This window comes from Peromyscus californicus, unplaced genomic scaffold (genome assembly GCF_007827085.1).
Source record: "Peromyscus californicus insignis strain IS unplaced genomic scaffold, ASM782708v3 Scaffold_18__1_contigs__length_77618521, whole genome shotgun sequence".
NCBI classification, from domain to species: domain Eukaryota; kingdom Metazoa; phylum Chordata; class Mammalia; order Rodentia; family Cricetidae; genus Peromyscus; species Peromyscus californicus.
The window spans coordinates 25,992,306-26,010,587 of NW_026294480.1; the positions used below are offsets into that span (position 1 = coordinate 25,992,306).

At 45.8% G+C, this 18,282-nt stretch overlaps 1 protein-coding gene across 6 annotated transcripts in view; it reads left to right on the forward strand.

The window, feature by feature from the left end:
- The window catches only part of Pdzd2 (PDZ domain containing 2), a 375,253-nt gene extending 362,425 nt beyond the window's left edge, over positions 1 to 12,828 (forward strand). For all 6 annotated transcript variants that reach the window (XM_052743096.1, XM_052743092.1, XM_052743095.1 and 3 more), the window contains 4 exons: positions 2,158 to 2,259; positions 2,783 to 3,053; positions 5,367 to 5,501; positions 10,154 to 12,828. In XM_052743096.1, the coding sequence (XP_052599056.1) occupies positions 2,158 to 2,259; positions 2,783 to 3,053; positions 5,367 to 5,501; positions 10,154 to 10,317 (672 nt within the window). In that variant the 3' untranslated portion in view covers positions 10,318 to 12,828. The remainder of the gene's footprint in view (positions 1 to 2,157; positions 2,260 to 2,782; positions 3,054 to 5,366; positions 5,502 to 10,153) is intronic.
- Positions 12,829 to 18,282: the final 5,454 nt, after the last annotated feature.

Genomic DNA, 18,282 nt, shown 5'->3' on the forward strand with positions numbered 1-18,282 from the left:
ACTCAAACCAGAACTGCACAAACCAATGTCCTGCAGCCTTCTGGTGAACCATGAAAGATGAGCGAGGCCAAATCCAGCCCGCTTTTCTGGCTACCACACACCCAACCAAGCTTTGGAGGGAGGGTGCTGTTCATCTGGCTTCTCAGGCAAAATGTGCCCTGAGCATCAGCTGCTAGTATACTTGTTTACCCAAATGCTGCTGCAAAAATTAATTCAAATAAAGGAAATTTTTTTTTTTGGTTTTTTTTTTTTTTTTTTTTGGTTTTTTCGAGACAGGGTTTCTCTGTGTAGCTTTGCGCCTTTCCTGGAACTCACTTGGTAGTCCAGCCTGGCCTCGAACTCACAGAGATCCGCCTGGCTCTGCCTCCCGAGTGCTGGGATTAAAGGCGTGCGCCACCACCGCCCGGCCATAAAAGAAATTTTTGATGGCAGCATGCCCATTTTAAAATACACTGTCCCTGTTCTAGGACGAACGGACATTGAAGAGTATTTGTATCCCAGCATCAGGCTACCTTCCCGAAACTGTGCAAAGACCATCATTCACTAAGCCTTGTGCTTCTGTGTTTGTTTACAAGGCCTAGAGGCCAAGGTCACTTCTCTATCCACTGGTCTGGATGGTTGAAGATGCCCAAGTCTTCATGACTTACAATAGAACTAAACACTCCTCCATCAAATGGTTTTCTGCTCCCTTTCACCCAATCCTTAAAGGTTGTTATTAGCTTTCTCTTGTATTGGTGTGCCTGAGAACATCTTGAAGCCATTGATGATTACTTCATGAAAAACCAAGCATTGTAGCGTTTTTAAATGTTAATCATGTCTAAAATCCAAATGTCAAATTTCAGAATACTTAGCCTATTTATATGTAATCTATCTCAAGATATCTCCTGACTGATGTTTGAAGCAAGACAGTCTAATGTTATTAACCCTAGAACACTAATAATAGTCTCATCTTGCATGGGTGACAATTTTCATCTACTTTGTTTTATGATTCCTGGTTAATCAATTGCACCTGAAATTCAATAACCCAAATATGGGAACATTGGTGTATAAAACATGGCTGCAGTGTGTCTTTATCTTGCTTGCCTCTTGGCATTTATCTTTTTGTTCTTGAAACCCAGGTTTGCTAATAATTGTGGACTTAGGGAGTTTAGCGCAATTTGTGGAGTGCCTGCCTAGCATGCACAAAGCCCTGGGTTTGATCTCCAGGATCACATGTAACTGGGTATGTTGTAGACAGACTTTCTCTGTATTCCAGCAGTCAGCTCTGTCCTGCCAGCCAGCTCCCAAATAACCACACAGAGACTTAATATCAACTATAAATGCTTGGCCAATAGCTTAGGCTTATAGCTAGCTCTTATAATTTAAATTAACCCATTTCTATTAATCTGTGTGCTACCCTGAGGCTCATTTACCTCATCTACCTACTTCCCATCTTGCTCACTCCATGTCTCCTGGCATCTCCTCCTGACTCCACCCTTCTCCCCTTCTGCCCTGAAAATCCTGATTAGATACTGGACATTTAGCTTTTTTTTATTAAACCAGTTACAGTGACATATATTCGCACAGTGTAAAGGGATATTCCACAATATGGTGGCACATTGCAATCCTAGTCCTTGGAAGATGGAAACAAGATCATACTATAATCAGAATATGCCATATTTAAAAATCTATTTCCAATTTTCAAAAAAAAGATCAGAAGTAAACAATCACCTTTGGGAACATAACAAGTTTTGAGGTCAGCCTGGGCTACATGGACCCTACCTCAAAATAATACTATATAAAACTAATAGACTTAGAGAAGTATGGCATGATGAGCTCCCTATGAAACAGAGCAGTGTAATGTGGTCAAATCTAGGAAGGCAGCAATCTTCCTTAAATGGCTTGAAGACTTGGAGACCTAGGAAAGCTCCTGCCTCCATCCTCATTCATGTTTCCCGGGATCCACAGCTGGAGGGTGGATCCTCAAAACCTCACACATAAGCTCACCTGGGATGGACATAAGAAGGCTAAGCTGGGGGCTCCTCTGCCATTTCTGGGTTAAATGGAGACTACTACTAACAGTCCATATCAAGCACCTCCTTCATTAAGCTTAGGTCAAGAGTTTCTTACTCTGGGTACAAGGAATACACAGTAAACGGTCTTGTTTTTCTTTACCAGAATAAAGAAGACACTTGCTTCATAGTCTTGAATAAAAAAGAAGGCTCAGGTCTGGGATTCAGTGTGGCAGGAGGGTCAGACATGGAGCCAAAATCAGTCATGGTAAGAGGTCACGTTACAAGGCTCTTGGGGTTCCGCCATAAGCAGCAGAATTTGATCAGGACACAAATTCCAATCAGAGATCACTGAGTTCTGGTCCCTCTTACCAACATGAAAATGGGAGCATGAGAGAATGGTACACAGTGTTGCCATTGTCAAAGATTGGTGTTTTTACCATAGCTAACATGTGTATAGGCCAAATGCAATCAATGTATGTGTCAGCACAATTATCTATAGTGTAGTCATTTGTGTTTAAGCACTAGGAAAGAAATGAAAGTCAAGTGCAAATAGTAACATTCTGTATCACTTGGCGACCTTGAGGCCATTTTTACTGGGCAAGCCCGAGTCTTATCTGTCTCTATTCCTGTTGCCCCATGGAAACATGGGTAGATGCTGCTGCAGAGGTTTGCAATTCGACCCTGAAAGTCTGGCATGAGGAAGCTCCTTGACCATAGATTTGCAGCTACTCTGACTCTCAGTTACCAGGGTTGTGAGTGGATTTGTTCTCTTTCTCTTTCCGTCCTAGGTCCACAGGGTGTTTTCTCAGGGTGTGGCTTCTCAGGAAGGGACTGCGAGCCGAGGGGATTTCCTTCTCTCCATCAATGGCACTTCCTTGGCTGGTTTAGCCCACAGCGAGGTCGTGAAGGTTCTGCACCAGGCCCAGCTGCACAAACAGGCCCTCATGATCATCAAGAAAGGCAATGAGTATCCCAGGCCCTCCCTCAGGCAGGAGCCTCCCTCTGCCAATGGAAAGGGTCCACTCCCCAGAAAGACCTTGCCGCTGGAGCCTGGGGCTGGTAAGTCATCCACTGATAGTGAGCAGGGCGTGAGCAACTGCCTGATAAAGCAGACTGGACTGGACTAGCAAGATAAAATAGACGAGTGAATAAAAGAGCCCTTATAACAGGGAGGAGAGATTTCTGAACACGGTGTCTCCTTGAGAAACACCAGTTGGCCCTGTCCCCTGTTTTCAGCAGAATATAAGGAGATGAAGGGGTAAACACGTTTCTGTGTTTGCAAATAGAGACTTCAGTCTTTATGTGCGAGGGGCTCAGAATAGACTCCCCTTGTACCGTCCACACTAGTTCTGTTCCACGCCTCAGACAAGCCCTGCAGACTCCCTCAGCATCCTCTCTCACTGTCAGTCTGGAGAGCAGGTAGCCCCCAGTTCAAGGCAGGCGGGCCTTTGTTTCTTCTTAGCATCCATCTTTACAGTAAAGAGTGGCCAAATGCCTCTGCTCAGTTTGGCATAGATGTGGCCTGAGCTAGCCATAAAGGCTTTTCTGAAAATGCTGAGTTTGATTCTGTTAGATACAGGTGCCTCTGCAGAGCACAGTGTCCTCAGTATTCTTGTCCTGTGAGGTCACCTACACTCCTCAGAGCTGTAGTCCTTCCCAGTCTAGGGAGACACCCCAGTCATCAGCCATAGTCATGCTCACCTCTGTCCAGGCAGGCACCATCTAAACCTCTTGGTGTATTCAGTGGGAACTCGGCTTGTCCATGGAAACACTGAGCGCTCAATCCTGACGGCTTCCAGAACGTGAGCCGCATTCATGAGTCCCCGCTGTCGTTTCAATGCAAGATTCCTGTACACTTCTGTGCATCTAGCCTGAACCAGACTCTGCAGGGTTCTGAAGCTGCAGCACCTCGAGAGCTTCCGCTTACCACTCTCCCGTATTCCATTGCGACCTCCTTGCACTCTGCAGTTATCCCACGCCAGACTGACGGGCATCTATCTATCCGAAGTGGGCCCGTCCGTACAGTGGAGGCACCTGGACAGCTGTTGAAAACCCTGATAACCAGGAATGCCCCTGCTCCACTGAACCAAAAGTTCTGGGGAGTGGGGACCAGACCTGAGTACACTACAATGCAGTCAGGGGATTCCAGGAGAGAGCCCCAGTTGGTGATTTTTTTTTTTTCCCCGAGATAGGGTTTCTCTGTGTAGACCAGGCTGGCCTTGAACTCACAGAGATCCGCCTGCCTCTGCCTCCCGAGTGCTGGGATTAAAGGCATGTGCCACTGCTGCATGGCTCCTTTCCCTTTTAAAATTATACCATTAAAAAATTATACCACTTTCAGTGGCTCATGCCTTTAATCCCAGTACTTAGAAGACAGAAGTAAGTAAATCTCTGGCCAGGCCAGCCTGGTCTGCAGAGGAAGTTCCAGGATAACCAAGACTACTACATAGAGAGACCCTGTCTCAAAACCACAAATATATGTATCACTCCCAGTATTTAGCAGACTAGACCATGCATATTGGCTCCAAACTGCAATAAAGAACTGGCAGTGAGGTGGGTTTGACTGTGATCCTAAGGATTGTATTACATAGGCAGTTTCATTCCTTCATGGTCCCTCTTCCTGCCATCCAAGCAGCTAAGTACACCTTTCCACTCAGCTCCAGAGTACAGACTTACGGGAACTAAAAGGCAAGTGTACAATTCCTATTCAGTCCCCAGCCTGGCCTTTCCAAACAAGCCACAGAGCTGATATCACCATGGAAACACATCTCCCCCCACAAGAGCCAGATGCCAATGAAGGACGCCAGTGTGAGGGAGGCAACCATGCCCCAGGGATACAGGGTTTCCTCTCATGGAAGCACGAAGGGCACAGGGCAAGGAAGGAAGCCCCACCCGGCTCCAGGGAGCTTCCCAATCAATTATGAGAGTCTCTCATGAGCTGGGCACTTCAGTGCCTCCGCTTCCAATAGCAGATGGTGACATTCTGTTGCTATGGCAGCCATGGTTGGCAGGAAATCGAATTTGATTCACTGAGTGGGACTTCCATCCTTACCGGGATATGTGCTACCAGAATGTGAGGCTTGATGAGAGCAGTGTCCCCTAGGCATTTCGGCCCGAGAGAGAAAGCATTCTCTGCTCTTGCAGGAATCCACAGAAAGCAGCGGATGTGGGTCCAGCAGGGCACAGCCGGGCAGGGGGGCTCCCTTCCCTCCCTTCCGGGAGCTCAACCCTGACGCTGCGATCAAAGATCGTAAACAGTTCCCAGGGGTGACCAGAGTCCGTGGTACCCGAGGCAGTGCGCTTGGGGGGCACTGGACGGGTGGCATGTGGAACGGCCTGTCATCCTTATCATGACAAACGTCCTTGCCGCAGGGAGAAACGGAGCTGCTCACGATGCTCTGTGTGTTGAAGTGCTGAAAACCTCAGCCGGGCTGGGACTGAGTCTGGACGGAGGCAAATCATCCGTGTCTGGAGACGGGCCCCTGGTAATTAAGAGGGTGTACAAAGGTAAAGTATAGCTCCATGAAAACCCACCCCTCTGTATGGGAACTGAACTGTTCCTAATGTCTCTGATGCTTTTATTTTCTATTAAGAAATTTTCTATTCATTTTACATATCAACCACAGATCCCCCTCCCCTCTCTCCTCCCGCCTTACCCCCAACCCCCCAGTCCTCCCCCAAAGTAAGGCCTCCCACGGGGAGTCAGCAGGGCCTGGTACACTCAATAGAGGCAGGTCCAAGCCGAGTGCAAGGTGTCCCACCATAGGTAATGGGCTCTCGTTTGTGGTGCTTTTACTGCTCTATAACACAGAGTTGTCTCTTGCACGTATTAAAACTCCCAAGGTCCAGGTAGGTACCAGGGTGAGCACTATCATCAGGTAAGAGCATCTAATATCAAACGAGATTTCCAGTGATTTCAAATACTAGGCTGCAAAAAGACAAGAGAGATAAAACAGTATTGAATGGTTTCTTCATGAACTTGAAATTTTCATTTTATGATCTTGGGAAATCTGCTTTTTGTTTCTGGGTTTTTTGTGCACACGGGTGTATGGTATGCATATGTATATGCATGTTTGTGTGTGTGCACACACACGTGAAGGCCCAAAGCTGGTATCAAGTATACTCCTCCATTGCTTTCCACTTTATTTACTGAGACAGGATCTCTGACTGAGCCCTGTGCTTGCCCGTTGAGATCTGCCTTCAGATTGCTGGGATTACAGGTGATTTATTTGCACACGTGCCTGGCTCTTATGTGAGTTCTGGAAATCTAAACTCTGGCCCTCACACTTGCATTCATTCTAAGCAATCAGAAATTATATAATTGTATGGCTGACATCAGCATATAAATACTTACAAATATACCAGAAACTCAGTTATAGTTAGAAGATATAAGTAAGCTATCAAGTCATGAGGTTGGTTGTTCTTAGCTTAAGATTGGCTGGTTTTGTGCATGTATTTACTTTTTTTTTTTTTTCTTTCCAGACAGACAGGGTCTCACTATGTAGCCCCTGGCTGGCCTGGAACTCAGAGAGATCCATCTGCCTCCCTGATCTGATTTGATCAAGTTTCTGAACTTGTGACCTCCTTCTGTAATCACGTATCTATGCTGAAACCTCTCTCCACTCCAGACACAAAGTATTAATATGAGCTGTGCTTTAAAAAAAAATAAAATAGCCGGGCGGTGGTGGCGCACGCCTTTAATCCCAGCACTCGGGAGGCAGAGCCAGGCGGATCTCTGTGAGTTCAAGGCCAGCCTGGGCTACCAAGTGAGTTCCAGGACAGGCGCAAAGCTACACAGAGAAACCCTGTCTCGAAAAACAAAAAAAATAAATAAATAAATAAATAAATAAAATAAAATAGGTTGCCGGGCAGTGGTGACACACACCTGCAAATCTCTGAGTTCGAGGCCAACCTAGACTACAGAGTCCCAGGACAGCCAAGGCTACACAGAGAAACCCTGTCTCATAATAATAAGGATACAGAACTTCCATCATCATCCAGTCATAGGCCCATCTCTGAGAGACCCACCTTCCCATACCAAGGCCATCCCTGCTCCTTCCCCTGAACCTGTCACATTTTGTTCTGGTTCTGTTCTCAGCTGAACAGAATACACGTGAGCAGTAAATTCCTCCCATCTTAGAACAGTTGTAAAACATCTCCAGCTGGACATAGTGGCTCATGCCTGCAGTCCCAGCACTCAGGAGACAGAGGGAGCTGTGGTAAGTCTGAGGCCAGCCTGGACTACATAGCAAGACCCGGTCTGAAAACAAAATCAAACTTCCATGGAAAATAGAAACGAAGCCCCTAGTGGTGAGTTGCCGCCGTGTGTCTCAGAAATGTGCAATCAGAACTGAAGCTTACAAGTTCACCAAGGGCAGGAGCCCAGCACCTCCTGGTTCAGTGGGCTGCCAGATGGAGGCGTCTAGTGATGGGAAAGGCTTGTGCCCCGACAGGCAGGGAACTAGAAGCAAGACAGCTTGCTTGACAGCTCACACTAGCATCCAAGACAGGCTGTCTCTGTTTATGGCCCCACAAGCAGAAAACAAGCGTGAATCTGGATTCAGCCCTGTTCTGTGTACTACGTAGGATTAGCAGTGCTAGGCTGGAGGAAACCCCTATACTCATCCACTGACAGAGGTAGAACAGAGACCAAACAGGGAAGCATGAAGCCGGTCGACTGTAGGAGTACCCTCAAGGAACAGGGCAAGGTGCGTGAGGCCACCTGCTGCCAGCCGAACTCACACTGAGAGCCCATTAGAAACTAAAGGCAGGCTAGCAGCCGGGCACAGTTATTAGAGACCACCTCTGCTAGCATTTTGATCTTGGACCTCCCCATCTTTAAAACCATCTCTGGCTTTCCTACCTTCTGAAACTTCCACCAGCAAACAAATGACCAGTGACCTGAAATTGACCGTTACATTCTGCCTGTACCTTAAACCAAAGTGAGATAGTGTTATATACACCTACCTCCTGGATTCCCGTCATCTCAGGTCCCTCCCTGAGTACCAGCTCCAGACAAGGCAGTGAAGGGTGTGCGGAATGGGAATAAAACATACCTTGGGCCATCTCCCGGAACCTTGCCAGCCAACAGATGGGCGTTTGTCTCTAGTCCTTTCTCTCCCGGGCTCTAGCTTCATCAGTTTTCGATGTGTGCGTGCACATGTGCACCATACAAGTGCAGAGAGGCCAGCGGATGAAGTTGGAGCCCCTGAAGCTCCTCCAGTTATTAGTGGTTTTAAAGCCAGCAGACATGGGTGCTGGGAAGAAGTCGTCTGAACTGACGCCCTCTGCAGAGCAGCATCTACATCTTACCTGCTGAGCCATCTCTCCAGCACCTCTTAGTAACATCTTTATTATAATCACGTGTGTGCTGCTCACAGAGGCCAGGGCACCACTTTCCCAGTCTGTCACCTTTACCCACTGACCCATCTGCCAGCCCTAAAGACCTAAAGGAGCTTTCGGAAATGTACATCTGCTCAGTCTTTTGAGATCTGAAGTTTCTAAGGAAGTCCATTTTTCCCTCTTCAGAAGTTTTCTCTCTGAATGCTGCCATTTCTTCCGCAGCGCAGCGTGATTTAGGTCTGTACGGAGTGGGAGGAAACGGAGGCAAGTTTAAGCTCGTCTCTTGGAAGCCCATGAATGTGCTCGAACCTCCACACAGCAGTAATACAGAAGTGTGGGCGGCTCTGCGTGGAGGCGAGCCATGGGTTAAGCTACCCCACGGTCCCCATGACCTGATGAACGGGTGACCAACGACCGGTGCCCAGAGCCAGACAGCTCCGGGGCTCCTGGATAATCCCGAGCTTGTTGGATGTTGGCACTTTATTTAGTTCTTGGTTTCCTTTGACCAACTCTGCATTACTGGTTTGTTTGTTTTTAGTTTAGTAATTTTACTGTTTGAGTACATAAGACTTTATGCCAGTATCGCAGAGGCTGCGAATGATTCATATCTGAGTGGGAGGACCCACTCAGTCTTTTTTTTTTTTTTTTTGGTTTTTCGAGACAGGGTTTCTCTGTGTAGCTTTGTGCCTTTTCCTGGAACTCACTTGGTAGCCCAGGTTGGCCTCGAACTCACAGAGATCCGCCTGGCTCTGCCTCCCGAGTGCTGGGATTAAAGGCGTGCGCCACCACCGCCCGGCCCACTCAGTCTTATAGTAAATGCTAGTGCTGTGGGATGTTCTGTATAAGTATGGCAAATGTGTTGCTGATTAGTCAATAAATAAAACACTGATTGGTCATTGGCTAGGCAGGAAGTGTAGGCGGGACAAGGAGGAGAATAAAGCTGGGAAGTGGAAGGCTGAGTCAGAGAGACACTGCCAGCCACCATGATGACAAACAGCATGTGAAGATGCCGGTAAGCCACGAGCCATGTGGCAAGGTATAGATTAATGGAAATCGATTAATTTAAGCTGTAAGAACAGTTAGCAAGAAGCCTGCCACGGCCATACAGTCTGTAACCAATATAAGTCTCTGTGTTTACTTGGTCGGGTCTGAGTGGCTGTGGGACTGGCAGGTGAGAGAGATTTGTCCTGACTGTGGGCCAGGCAGGAAAATTTTAGCTACATGCTACTCTCTATCCAAATCAGGCAGAATTTAGCATCCTTATCCCGTGCCTCAAGATGCTTGTGATCAAGAAATACTTTCTTAATTAAAGGGTAGACACCCTAGGGAAGAACAAAGGCAAGTCTTTTGGATTTAAGGATTTGTGCAGCATCATAAGTCCCTCAGGATCACACCAATTTGTGACCTTTCTGGCCAGTTCGTAAATCTGTTCCTTCACATAGTTAGACATCAACGTCAGTCAGGTGGGGATGCACTGGAGTAGGGCAGAACCCTCTGAGACAGGCCCTTCCCTGGAACCTGAATGTGACCCATAATGGCAGTGGTCTGGTAGCAAAAAAAAAGTGATTTGTGGTTTTTTAGTCTGGATACTCCATTTGAACAAATACGTTATCTTCCCTTTGTGAGTTGTGGGCTTGTTTACATGGGGAGGGACGTGCTCTACAGTTACTTTGTACTGTTTAACTTATAGTGAGACTCTCAAAAAAAAAAGTTTCCTTTCCTAAGACTATAGGAACATCGTATTTACCGCTTAAGTCTTTAGTTACCTTTTTAAAGGATGCAGGTACTACAAGTGTCTTCGGCATTTGTTCCGACAGGTGGCGCAGCGGAACAAGCTGGGACAATAGAGGCTGGTGATGAAATCCTCGCTATCAATGGGAAACCTTTGGTTGGGCTGGTGCACTTTGATGCCTGGAATATTATGAAGTCCGTTCCAGAAGGGCCTGTGCAGCTAGTGATTAGAAAGCACAGGAATTCGTGAGTTTTAACAGGGATCTCCTCCCCCAGATTCACTTCTTTTAACCAATCAGAATGACTTCTTTTAATGATGGGTTCTTGACTCAACCAACAGCTTCTACAGATGTCCCCGATTGTACTTTACATGAAGCCTGGATTCCGGAAACCTCCTTCCCGGACCACCAAGGCTGGGGAGTGTCATTTCGTTCAGTGCCTGCCCCGCCCCCGCCCCGCCCCGCCCCGCCCCCTTACATTTGCAGTGGGATCAAGAGCTCTGCTCTTCTTCTGGAACACCTAGCTACACCTTTGCATCCCTCCCTCTTACCACTCCCCAGCATCAGTCCTGGTGAGTAGGAACCAGAAGGGTAACACAAATGCCCCAGCTAAAATGATGTATGAATGTAGATTTATATAATTTTGTAAGTCAGTGGCACAGTGCTTTTAGGTACGTACCTGCAGTGGAAGGCAGAGCTATGGGTCTGTGTATGTTACCCTGAAAAAAATATATATAAATGAGACTTAAAGAAAATGAATTTATGACCTAGTTGTTAGGCAGAGCTCAGGAATTACGCAACAGTGAAAAAGACGACAATGTTGAAAAGTGCTATTTTTTAATGAACGTGATGTATGATGTGGACTAGGAAGTTCCGATCATTCTGTGTTTCTGAGAGTGTAGGTCATAAGGCTGCTACGGAGTGACAGTCCTGATGAATTGCAATAAATAGTCGTGAGCCTCCCTGTGCGGGAGGAGGAAGGTCTAGCCTGAAAGCACCTTGCATCTAGTTCTCAAACTTGAGTGTATGTTTGAATACAAGACTGGTCAACCCAAGAGCAGGCAAAACTGTCAGCGTGTTTCTGTTCCCACACATATGCACCACCACCTTAAAGGCAATTTTGAGAGTTAAATCCTTCAGCTGCAAACGTAGGCATTCTGTGGTCCAAACGGAGGAGGAGCTTCTAAGCATCCTCTTGGGGAGATTTCCTGGATGGTTTTTTCTCCTTTTCCCCACCAGACCTAAAGCAGCATGGAGTTTGTAGTCCAGCTTTCTTCCCTGACAGAGCTCTGCAGCGGCTCAACTTTTTGCTATTTTGGTTTTTACCGTTTTGCAAATTCTTCCTCTTGCCAAAACCAGGGTCCCACGGACCATTCTGACTCAAGTTGCTTCTGAAAGTCATCTGGCTGCTTGAAGCCTCTCTCCGGAGCCCTTCCTCCTCACAAAGTTGGCTTCTCTCCCTTTGCACTGGCCCTTATTTTCTTAAACCCCAAAGCCTCACCAGCTTCATTTACCAAGCAAGGAGGAAAATGGAAAAACAGGGTGAGTCACTCTCAAGGAAAAGGACTATCCAGTGTTTACCACCCAATCCTCAGGTGGTGCCACCCAGTGTTGGGTCTTGAGGGTTTGGGTGGAAACTGCATTTGTCAATCCCACATGCATGATGCTACGATTCTGTTTCTTGAACCCCCAGCCGGGTCTAGGGAGGAATCACTGAGGTGCTTGCTGTTGCCTCTGTACATTTTTCCTGAGCCCATCCTTGCTGGCCCTCTGTAGAGTAAACCCAAAGGGTCCTCAGATGGGCACAGAACAACTGGCTCCTTTTCAGCAGGTTACACAAAGAGAAATACAATCCGGGAGTTAGCTAGAAAAGCCTGATTTAGCATCTACTTTTCATTACAGTTACAGTAGGATTCTATAAGTGCAAGGTGCATGCTACGTTGTTGTTCAAGTCTCTGGGGTCAGTTTCTGCTTTCTTACTCGAATGATCATTTGAAGTCAGCACGAAAACCTTTTTTTTTTTTTTTTTTTTTTTTTTGGCCTCCACTCCTTTACAGTCATGTCTGTTAATAAGAAAAGTCCAGTCCTTTCTGACCAGATAGAAAGAGACCATCCCATTGGCCCAGAAAATCCTGAGTGTTCCCAAAGCTCCTAGCTAAAGAATACAAGGACAACCTCTGGCTTACCACACTACGTTGGGTCACCAGGCATTCGGACTAGACCTTTCCAGAAAGCCTTCCTGGCCAACAGTGGGAAGGAATGTAAGGGATGAAGCAAACGCTAGCCTATCGTCGACCCTGAGATAGAAAGCTATTTATTTGTCTTCAGTGTTCAAGGCATGACCAGTACTGCTAATTAGTCTAATGACGCCCCACACTTCCTGCAGTGAACACTAATGGTGTTGTTCGAAACATGTTTCCTTTCCAGTGGTCAGTCATTCACAGTAAGCTATGAGGGTAAAGTGTGTCATGACATATCAACCGTAGTTGTAAGGAAATGGCTCAAGTAGGTTGGGTTTCATGTCCACCCTCCCACACATATTGCGTTGTATGGTCGACTTAATTGGCACCACACCTGTTGTACATTATACATTATTCTTTATTTATGTAAAATAAAATGCCTTATATATTGAAGAGTAAGTGCAATAATATGAAATGGCCTGTACATTTAAAAAAATGTTGTCGCCAAGTTATGTAAATCCACATCTCTGTAAACAATTTTTTTAAGTAATTTTCAAAAAATAAACACTGCTTACTACTTGATTCTGCCTCATGATTTTTTTTTTTTTAAATGTGCTATTACCTTATTATCAACTACACTGGTAAGAGGTACAGAGGCTCTTTAAGGGGCCTTGGTTAGCTGCGCTCTTCCATGGCTACACACAGGATCTGGACGGCCTCAGTGCAGTGCACCTCTAACATCTGTTGACATCTGGATCTGGCTGGCTCACAAATTCCTGGTCACTTCTTCCCACTACATCTTGTCTTTAACAACCCTAGTAACTGCCTCTTTCTCCCCTTCAAGGCCAATCCATTCACACTTCTTCTCACGGCAGACACAGACATACTAACACTAGACCCCCCCCCCCCAGGCTCAGGACCCTGCTGCATTGGCCTGTCTTGCCGGCCATCCCAGAGCCTTCCAAATGGCCAGAATCTTGGCACCTACGCTCGTTACTACAGACAAATTCCAAACCCACAATGAAAGACGCCACCATAAATTCCTGATCTCCAATGTCCACTAGACTCTTTGCTGCTCAGCAATTCTTTGCCAGTTTTTCCTCTCACTGTTCAGGAAAGGCATTTTTTTTTTCCTAAAAGGAAACCCTATCTTCCCCCTCACACTTTCACAGGGTGAAATAAAAACCATCTTTATTGAGGCTCTGCAGATTTATGAAACAAGTCCTACACAGGAGGCGAGAATATACATTCTCAAAGTAAGGTTCTGGTTGCCTTGGCAGAGAGTGCTTGACAGTGTAACTCCCTCTGAAGCCCGCTGAAATAAACAAGAGGAACTCTGGTTGTGATATAATATGGAAATAAACACCAGTCCATCTTATAAATTTGGAAAATTCTATCAACATGTATAGTAAGAGCTGAGACCAAACTAAAGAACAATGATGCAGGACACTTTTCTCTCTAAATAAAAAGACACTGGTGGCAGAAGAAAGTGAGGGAAAATACCACCAACACTCTTCACTTGGGACAAAGGTCGAGACTAGACACAGGTTGTGCTCAATTGGAATCCTCGTCATGCCTCAGGACAGTGAGGGAGGGGAAGCTATGGGGGAAGGGTAACCTTCCTTTTTCCCAAGCATCAAGTGGTTGGTCTGAGCATGTCAGAGCAGTTAGTTACAGCCAAGGAATGAGCTCGTCTGAGGAAAACCACCAGGTAAGATCCCGCAACAGAAGACCCAGCCTATCACCTCGCCCAGAAAGGCTACAGCCACCCGCCATCAGTCCACGTGTGCTGTTCCTGATCCCGCCTCCCCAGACCAGTTGATGAGCATTGCTGATTCAATCAGCTGGTGTGCAGATACTCCTCTCTTGGCCAAAGGGATGAATTCAACAATGCTAAACAAACCACACAGAATCTACTGCTGACAAGTCTTGGACACATGGCAGGCTTAGAACTCTGATTTCACTAAATTAAACTAGGCCATATGAATATATGAGTGGTATGGAAAAAAATAAGCAGAACAGACAAACACAACTGATAAACATTTGACTCACAGTTTCAGACGTCTTGTCCCACGTCACTTGGCTCTGTCACCTTCAGACTGTGGCAGCACAAACATCATGGACAAGGATGACTGTCTACCACATAGTAGCTAGGAAGCAAAAGGTAAGAGAGAGAGAGGACAGGCCCCCAAATTCCCTTCAGGAGTATGCCACCCTCCTGAAGGTTCCAGCGCCTCTCAACAGGGCCACACTGGCAGCCAAGCCTTCAGAACATGGGCCTCAGATTCAAACCAACTGGGTGTGGTGACAGGCAGCGGAGGCAAAGGGATCAGGAGTTTAAGGTCATTCTGGAGTACATGCAGCATGTGGGGCAGTCTGAGGTACACAAGATCCTGTCTCAAAAAGACCAAAGAGAGGAAGACAGTTCAGGTAAAAGCAGACCCAGAGAGCTCAGAACCACTCTACCAAAAAAGAAAAGAGCCAGAGAAAAGGCACCTGACTGACATCTCTATTCCACAAGAAGAATTCATGTGGAAATAAGAATATAATGTACATCAAATCCTGTGCAAAATCCTAAGAAGCAGAAGGAGCAAATACAATCCCTGCAGAGAACAGGACCACACACGAGCGATGTGCCCAGGAAAAGGACTGTGACCCAAAACCTCAAAATGCATGCAAATGCATTGAGAAAAATGACAAAAAAAATTTTTTTAAAGTATGACTGAATAACCATATGAAAATAGAAAAGTTCTAAAGTCCAATGTTTACTTGGGAGGCAGCCATACGTGATGACAGCCTGTAACCCGAGCACTCAGGAGACAAAGGAAAAAGGATCACTGAAAGTTCAAGGCCAGCACGGGCTACATGGTGGCATCCTATGTCAGAAACTGGGGAGGCCAGGCGGTGGTGGCGCACACCTTTAATCGCAGCATTCAGGAGGCAGCTCTCTGAGATCAAGGCCAGCCACCTACAGAGCCAAGAGTTCTAGGACAGCCAGGGCTACACAGAGAAATGTTATCCCGAAATAAAAAAATTAAAAAAAAAAAAAAAAAAAAAAAGAACAACTGGGGAGCTGGGGCAGTCCAAATTGTTTGCATTTATGTGGGTTCAGAAGCCAAGGATGGTCCCATACTTGTAACCACAGCTCTGAAGAGGTGGAAACAGGAAGGTCCCAGGGCTCACTGGCTCGCCAGTCCCAACCTAAGAAGTGAGCTTCAGACCAAGGAGACCAAAGGCCTGAGGACTACAAACATACGCACATTAAAAAATAGCAAACCTCTACAGCTCAGGAAAAAAATGTCAGGAGAGCCCATTCCCAATGAATAAACAAAAGGAAACAATGCAAAAGGGAATATCTAAAAACCGATACAAACTAGACAGCAAAGAACCCGAGGGAGTCACAAGCACAGCTTACACCAGCCAAACTGGCAAGCTCTGGGTTCAAGTAGAAGACCTTGATTCAACAAAGATGGTGGAGAACGATTGGAAGACACCCTCCGTCAACTTGTCGTTCACACACATGTGCATGTAGGTATGGGCACACATAAATGCCCATACCTACATGCAAAAAAAAAAACAAAAAAAAACAAACAAACAAAAAAAAAAAAAAAAAAAAACCCCAGGAGATGCAAGGTAGGGCTGCAGAATACTAAACAACCTGCCTGAAATTGAGGAGAAAAAGGCTGAGACAGCACTTAGAAGAATTTATCATGTATAGCCAGAACCAAACATTCTGTGGTTGTCACTAGGAGAACTAGCCAGAAAGCCCCCAGACAAGAACGTATTTACAAGGGACAGAATATCACTAATTGCCAGGGTTTGACAAGAATGCTTTATGCCACAATGTTCATAAGTTACTCAAAAAAAAAAATTTACTTTAGAATTTTAACCAAACTGACTTCCAAGTAAGAGGTCACAAACCATCCTCGGCATAGAAAAGATTGGGACTGCATTCTCCCAACCCCTCTGCAGGAGGCCCTAGAGGAGATGAGCAAGGGAAGGTGATGAGCAGTTAGGGTGTGCACCTGGAGAGAGAGCAGTCAGGGCTGCTCTTCCAATGCCGATGAGCATCACAGAAGTGAGGGGGGAGTGCAGCTGGGCAGTACACCTCGGCCTACAGCCCTCGACTAGCATATACAAGGTCCCAGGTTCAATCCCCAAGACTGCCAGTAAACAATCTCTGCTCTAAGAATGTCACGAGTGTCAGGAGACCCAGCAAATGAATATATAATGCTTTCATTTGATCACCACTGATCCTGACAATCAGATTCTAACAAAAGTCCTACAACTCTACATGTGAATCTCAAGTATTAACAGGAAGTCAGGAAGTACTTTTTAAAATTGTTTGGCAAGGTAGTAAAATACACATAAAATGTACCAATTCCATCACCAGGAGAGTACAGTTCAGTAACATTAAGTATTACTTAAGTGCATGGCCACCACCATTATCTCTGGAACCTCATCATGCCAAACTCAAAATGTTAGTTGTATTTTTATACATAAAAACACATATGCACTTTTTTTTCTCTAAAAACAGTAATCACAGTTAAGTACAGAAGAGTGCAGAGTGTGGCCTTGAAGTACTATTTCATGGGGAAAAAATCCATGGCTTGTGGGAGACACTGATGATTCCATATATGGGGTAGGAATGTACAAAGTAAACCTAGACTCTTGTTGCCACACCAAGAGGTCATCAAAAGACAACTGGAACTCAACAGTAAAAACTCAAGATCCAGGCTGGAGAGATGGCACTGTGGGCGGCAGCCTGCTGACCTGAGTTTGATCCCTAGACCCCCAGGGTGTAAGAAAAAAAGCAACCCCTGAAAGCTGTACTCTGACCTCCACACACAGTGGGGTGCAGACACCTAGGTGTCCTCTCCCTCTGCTCCCCTTTCTCAAATAGAAACAGAACTGTAATTTGATTTTTTTTTTTTTTTTTTTTTTGGTTTTTCGAGACAGGGTTTCTCCGTGTAGCTTTGCGCCTTTCCTGGGACTCACTTGGTAGCCCAGGCTGGCCTCGAACTAAGCCAGGGTCTCACTATGTAACTCTGGCTGTCCTAGAACTCACTATGTAGACTGGCCTCATGGCTCCTGAGTGCTGGGATAGAAGGCATGAACAACCACACCCAGACAGAAAATTTTGTTTTGTTTTTTTGTTTTTTTAATTAAAGATTTATTTCTTTATTATGTATACAGTGTTCTGTCTGCACGCCAGAAGAGGGCATCAGATCTCGTTATGGATGGTTGTGAACCACCATGTGGTTACTGGGAATTGAACTCAGGACCTCTGGAAGAGCAGCCAGGGCTCTTAACCTCTGAGCCATCTCTCCAGCCCCAGAAAATGTTTTTCAAACGATCTTTGAAGAGAACTCACCTGTCCAAAGATAGGAAACTTGAGTATTAATGAGGATAATTATAATACAACACATATAACACATGTCTGTTGTACCATACTATGAAAAATAACCAGGCACTGAAAAATAGTTGTGATTTCACTTATATGTGGCTTCAAAAAACTAACTTACTAGAACAGAACATAGCAAAGCAGTTAGAAGACTGGGATAAGAATAGACATGATTAATAAAAGGATATAAAGTTCCAGGAGTGGGTTTATTGCACTGTGATCAGCGTTCACAGCAAAAATGCAGTTCTAGAGCTGCAGAGGTAGCACAGGGGGAGAGCATGTTTAGCATGCACAAGGACCTGGGTTCAATCCCCAGTACCAGAAAAAAAGGTATTTCAAAGCCACTGAAACATTTACCATTCTCACCACAGGTAAGCTGCTAAAGGTGCTTAGGTTCATTTACTCTTTCTACAATGTATACACAGATCGAAACATAACACTACACCCCACAAATACAAAAAGTGCTTGCCAATTACAGGGACATAAATAGGTGCACAGCTAGCTCACTTCCAAAAACTGGTTTTTATGTGCACGGATGTGAAGGTGGGAAGAGGGCATTGGATCCCCCAAAGCCTAAGTTACAGATGGTTGTAAGCAAGCACCCAACATGGGTTCTGTGACCCCAACTTGGG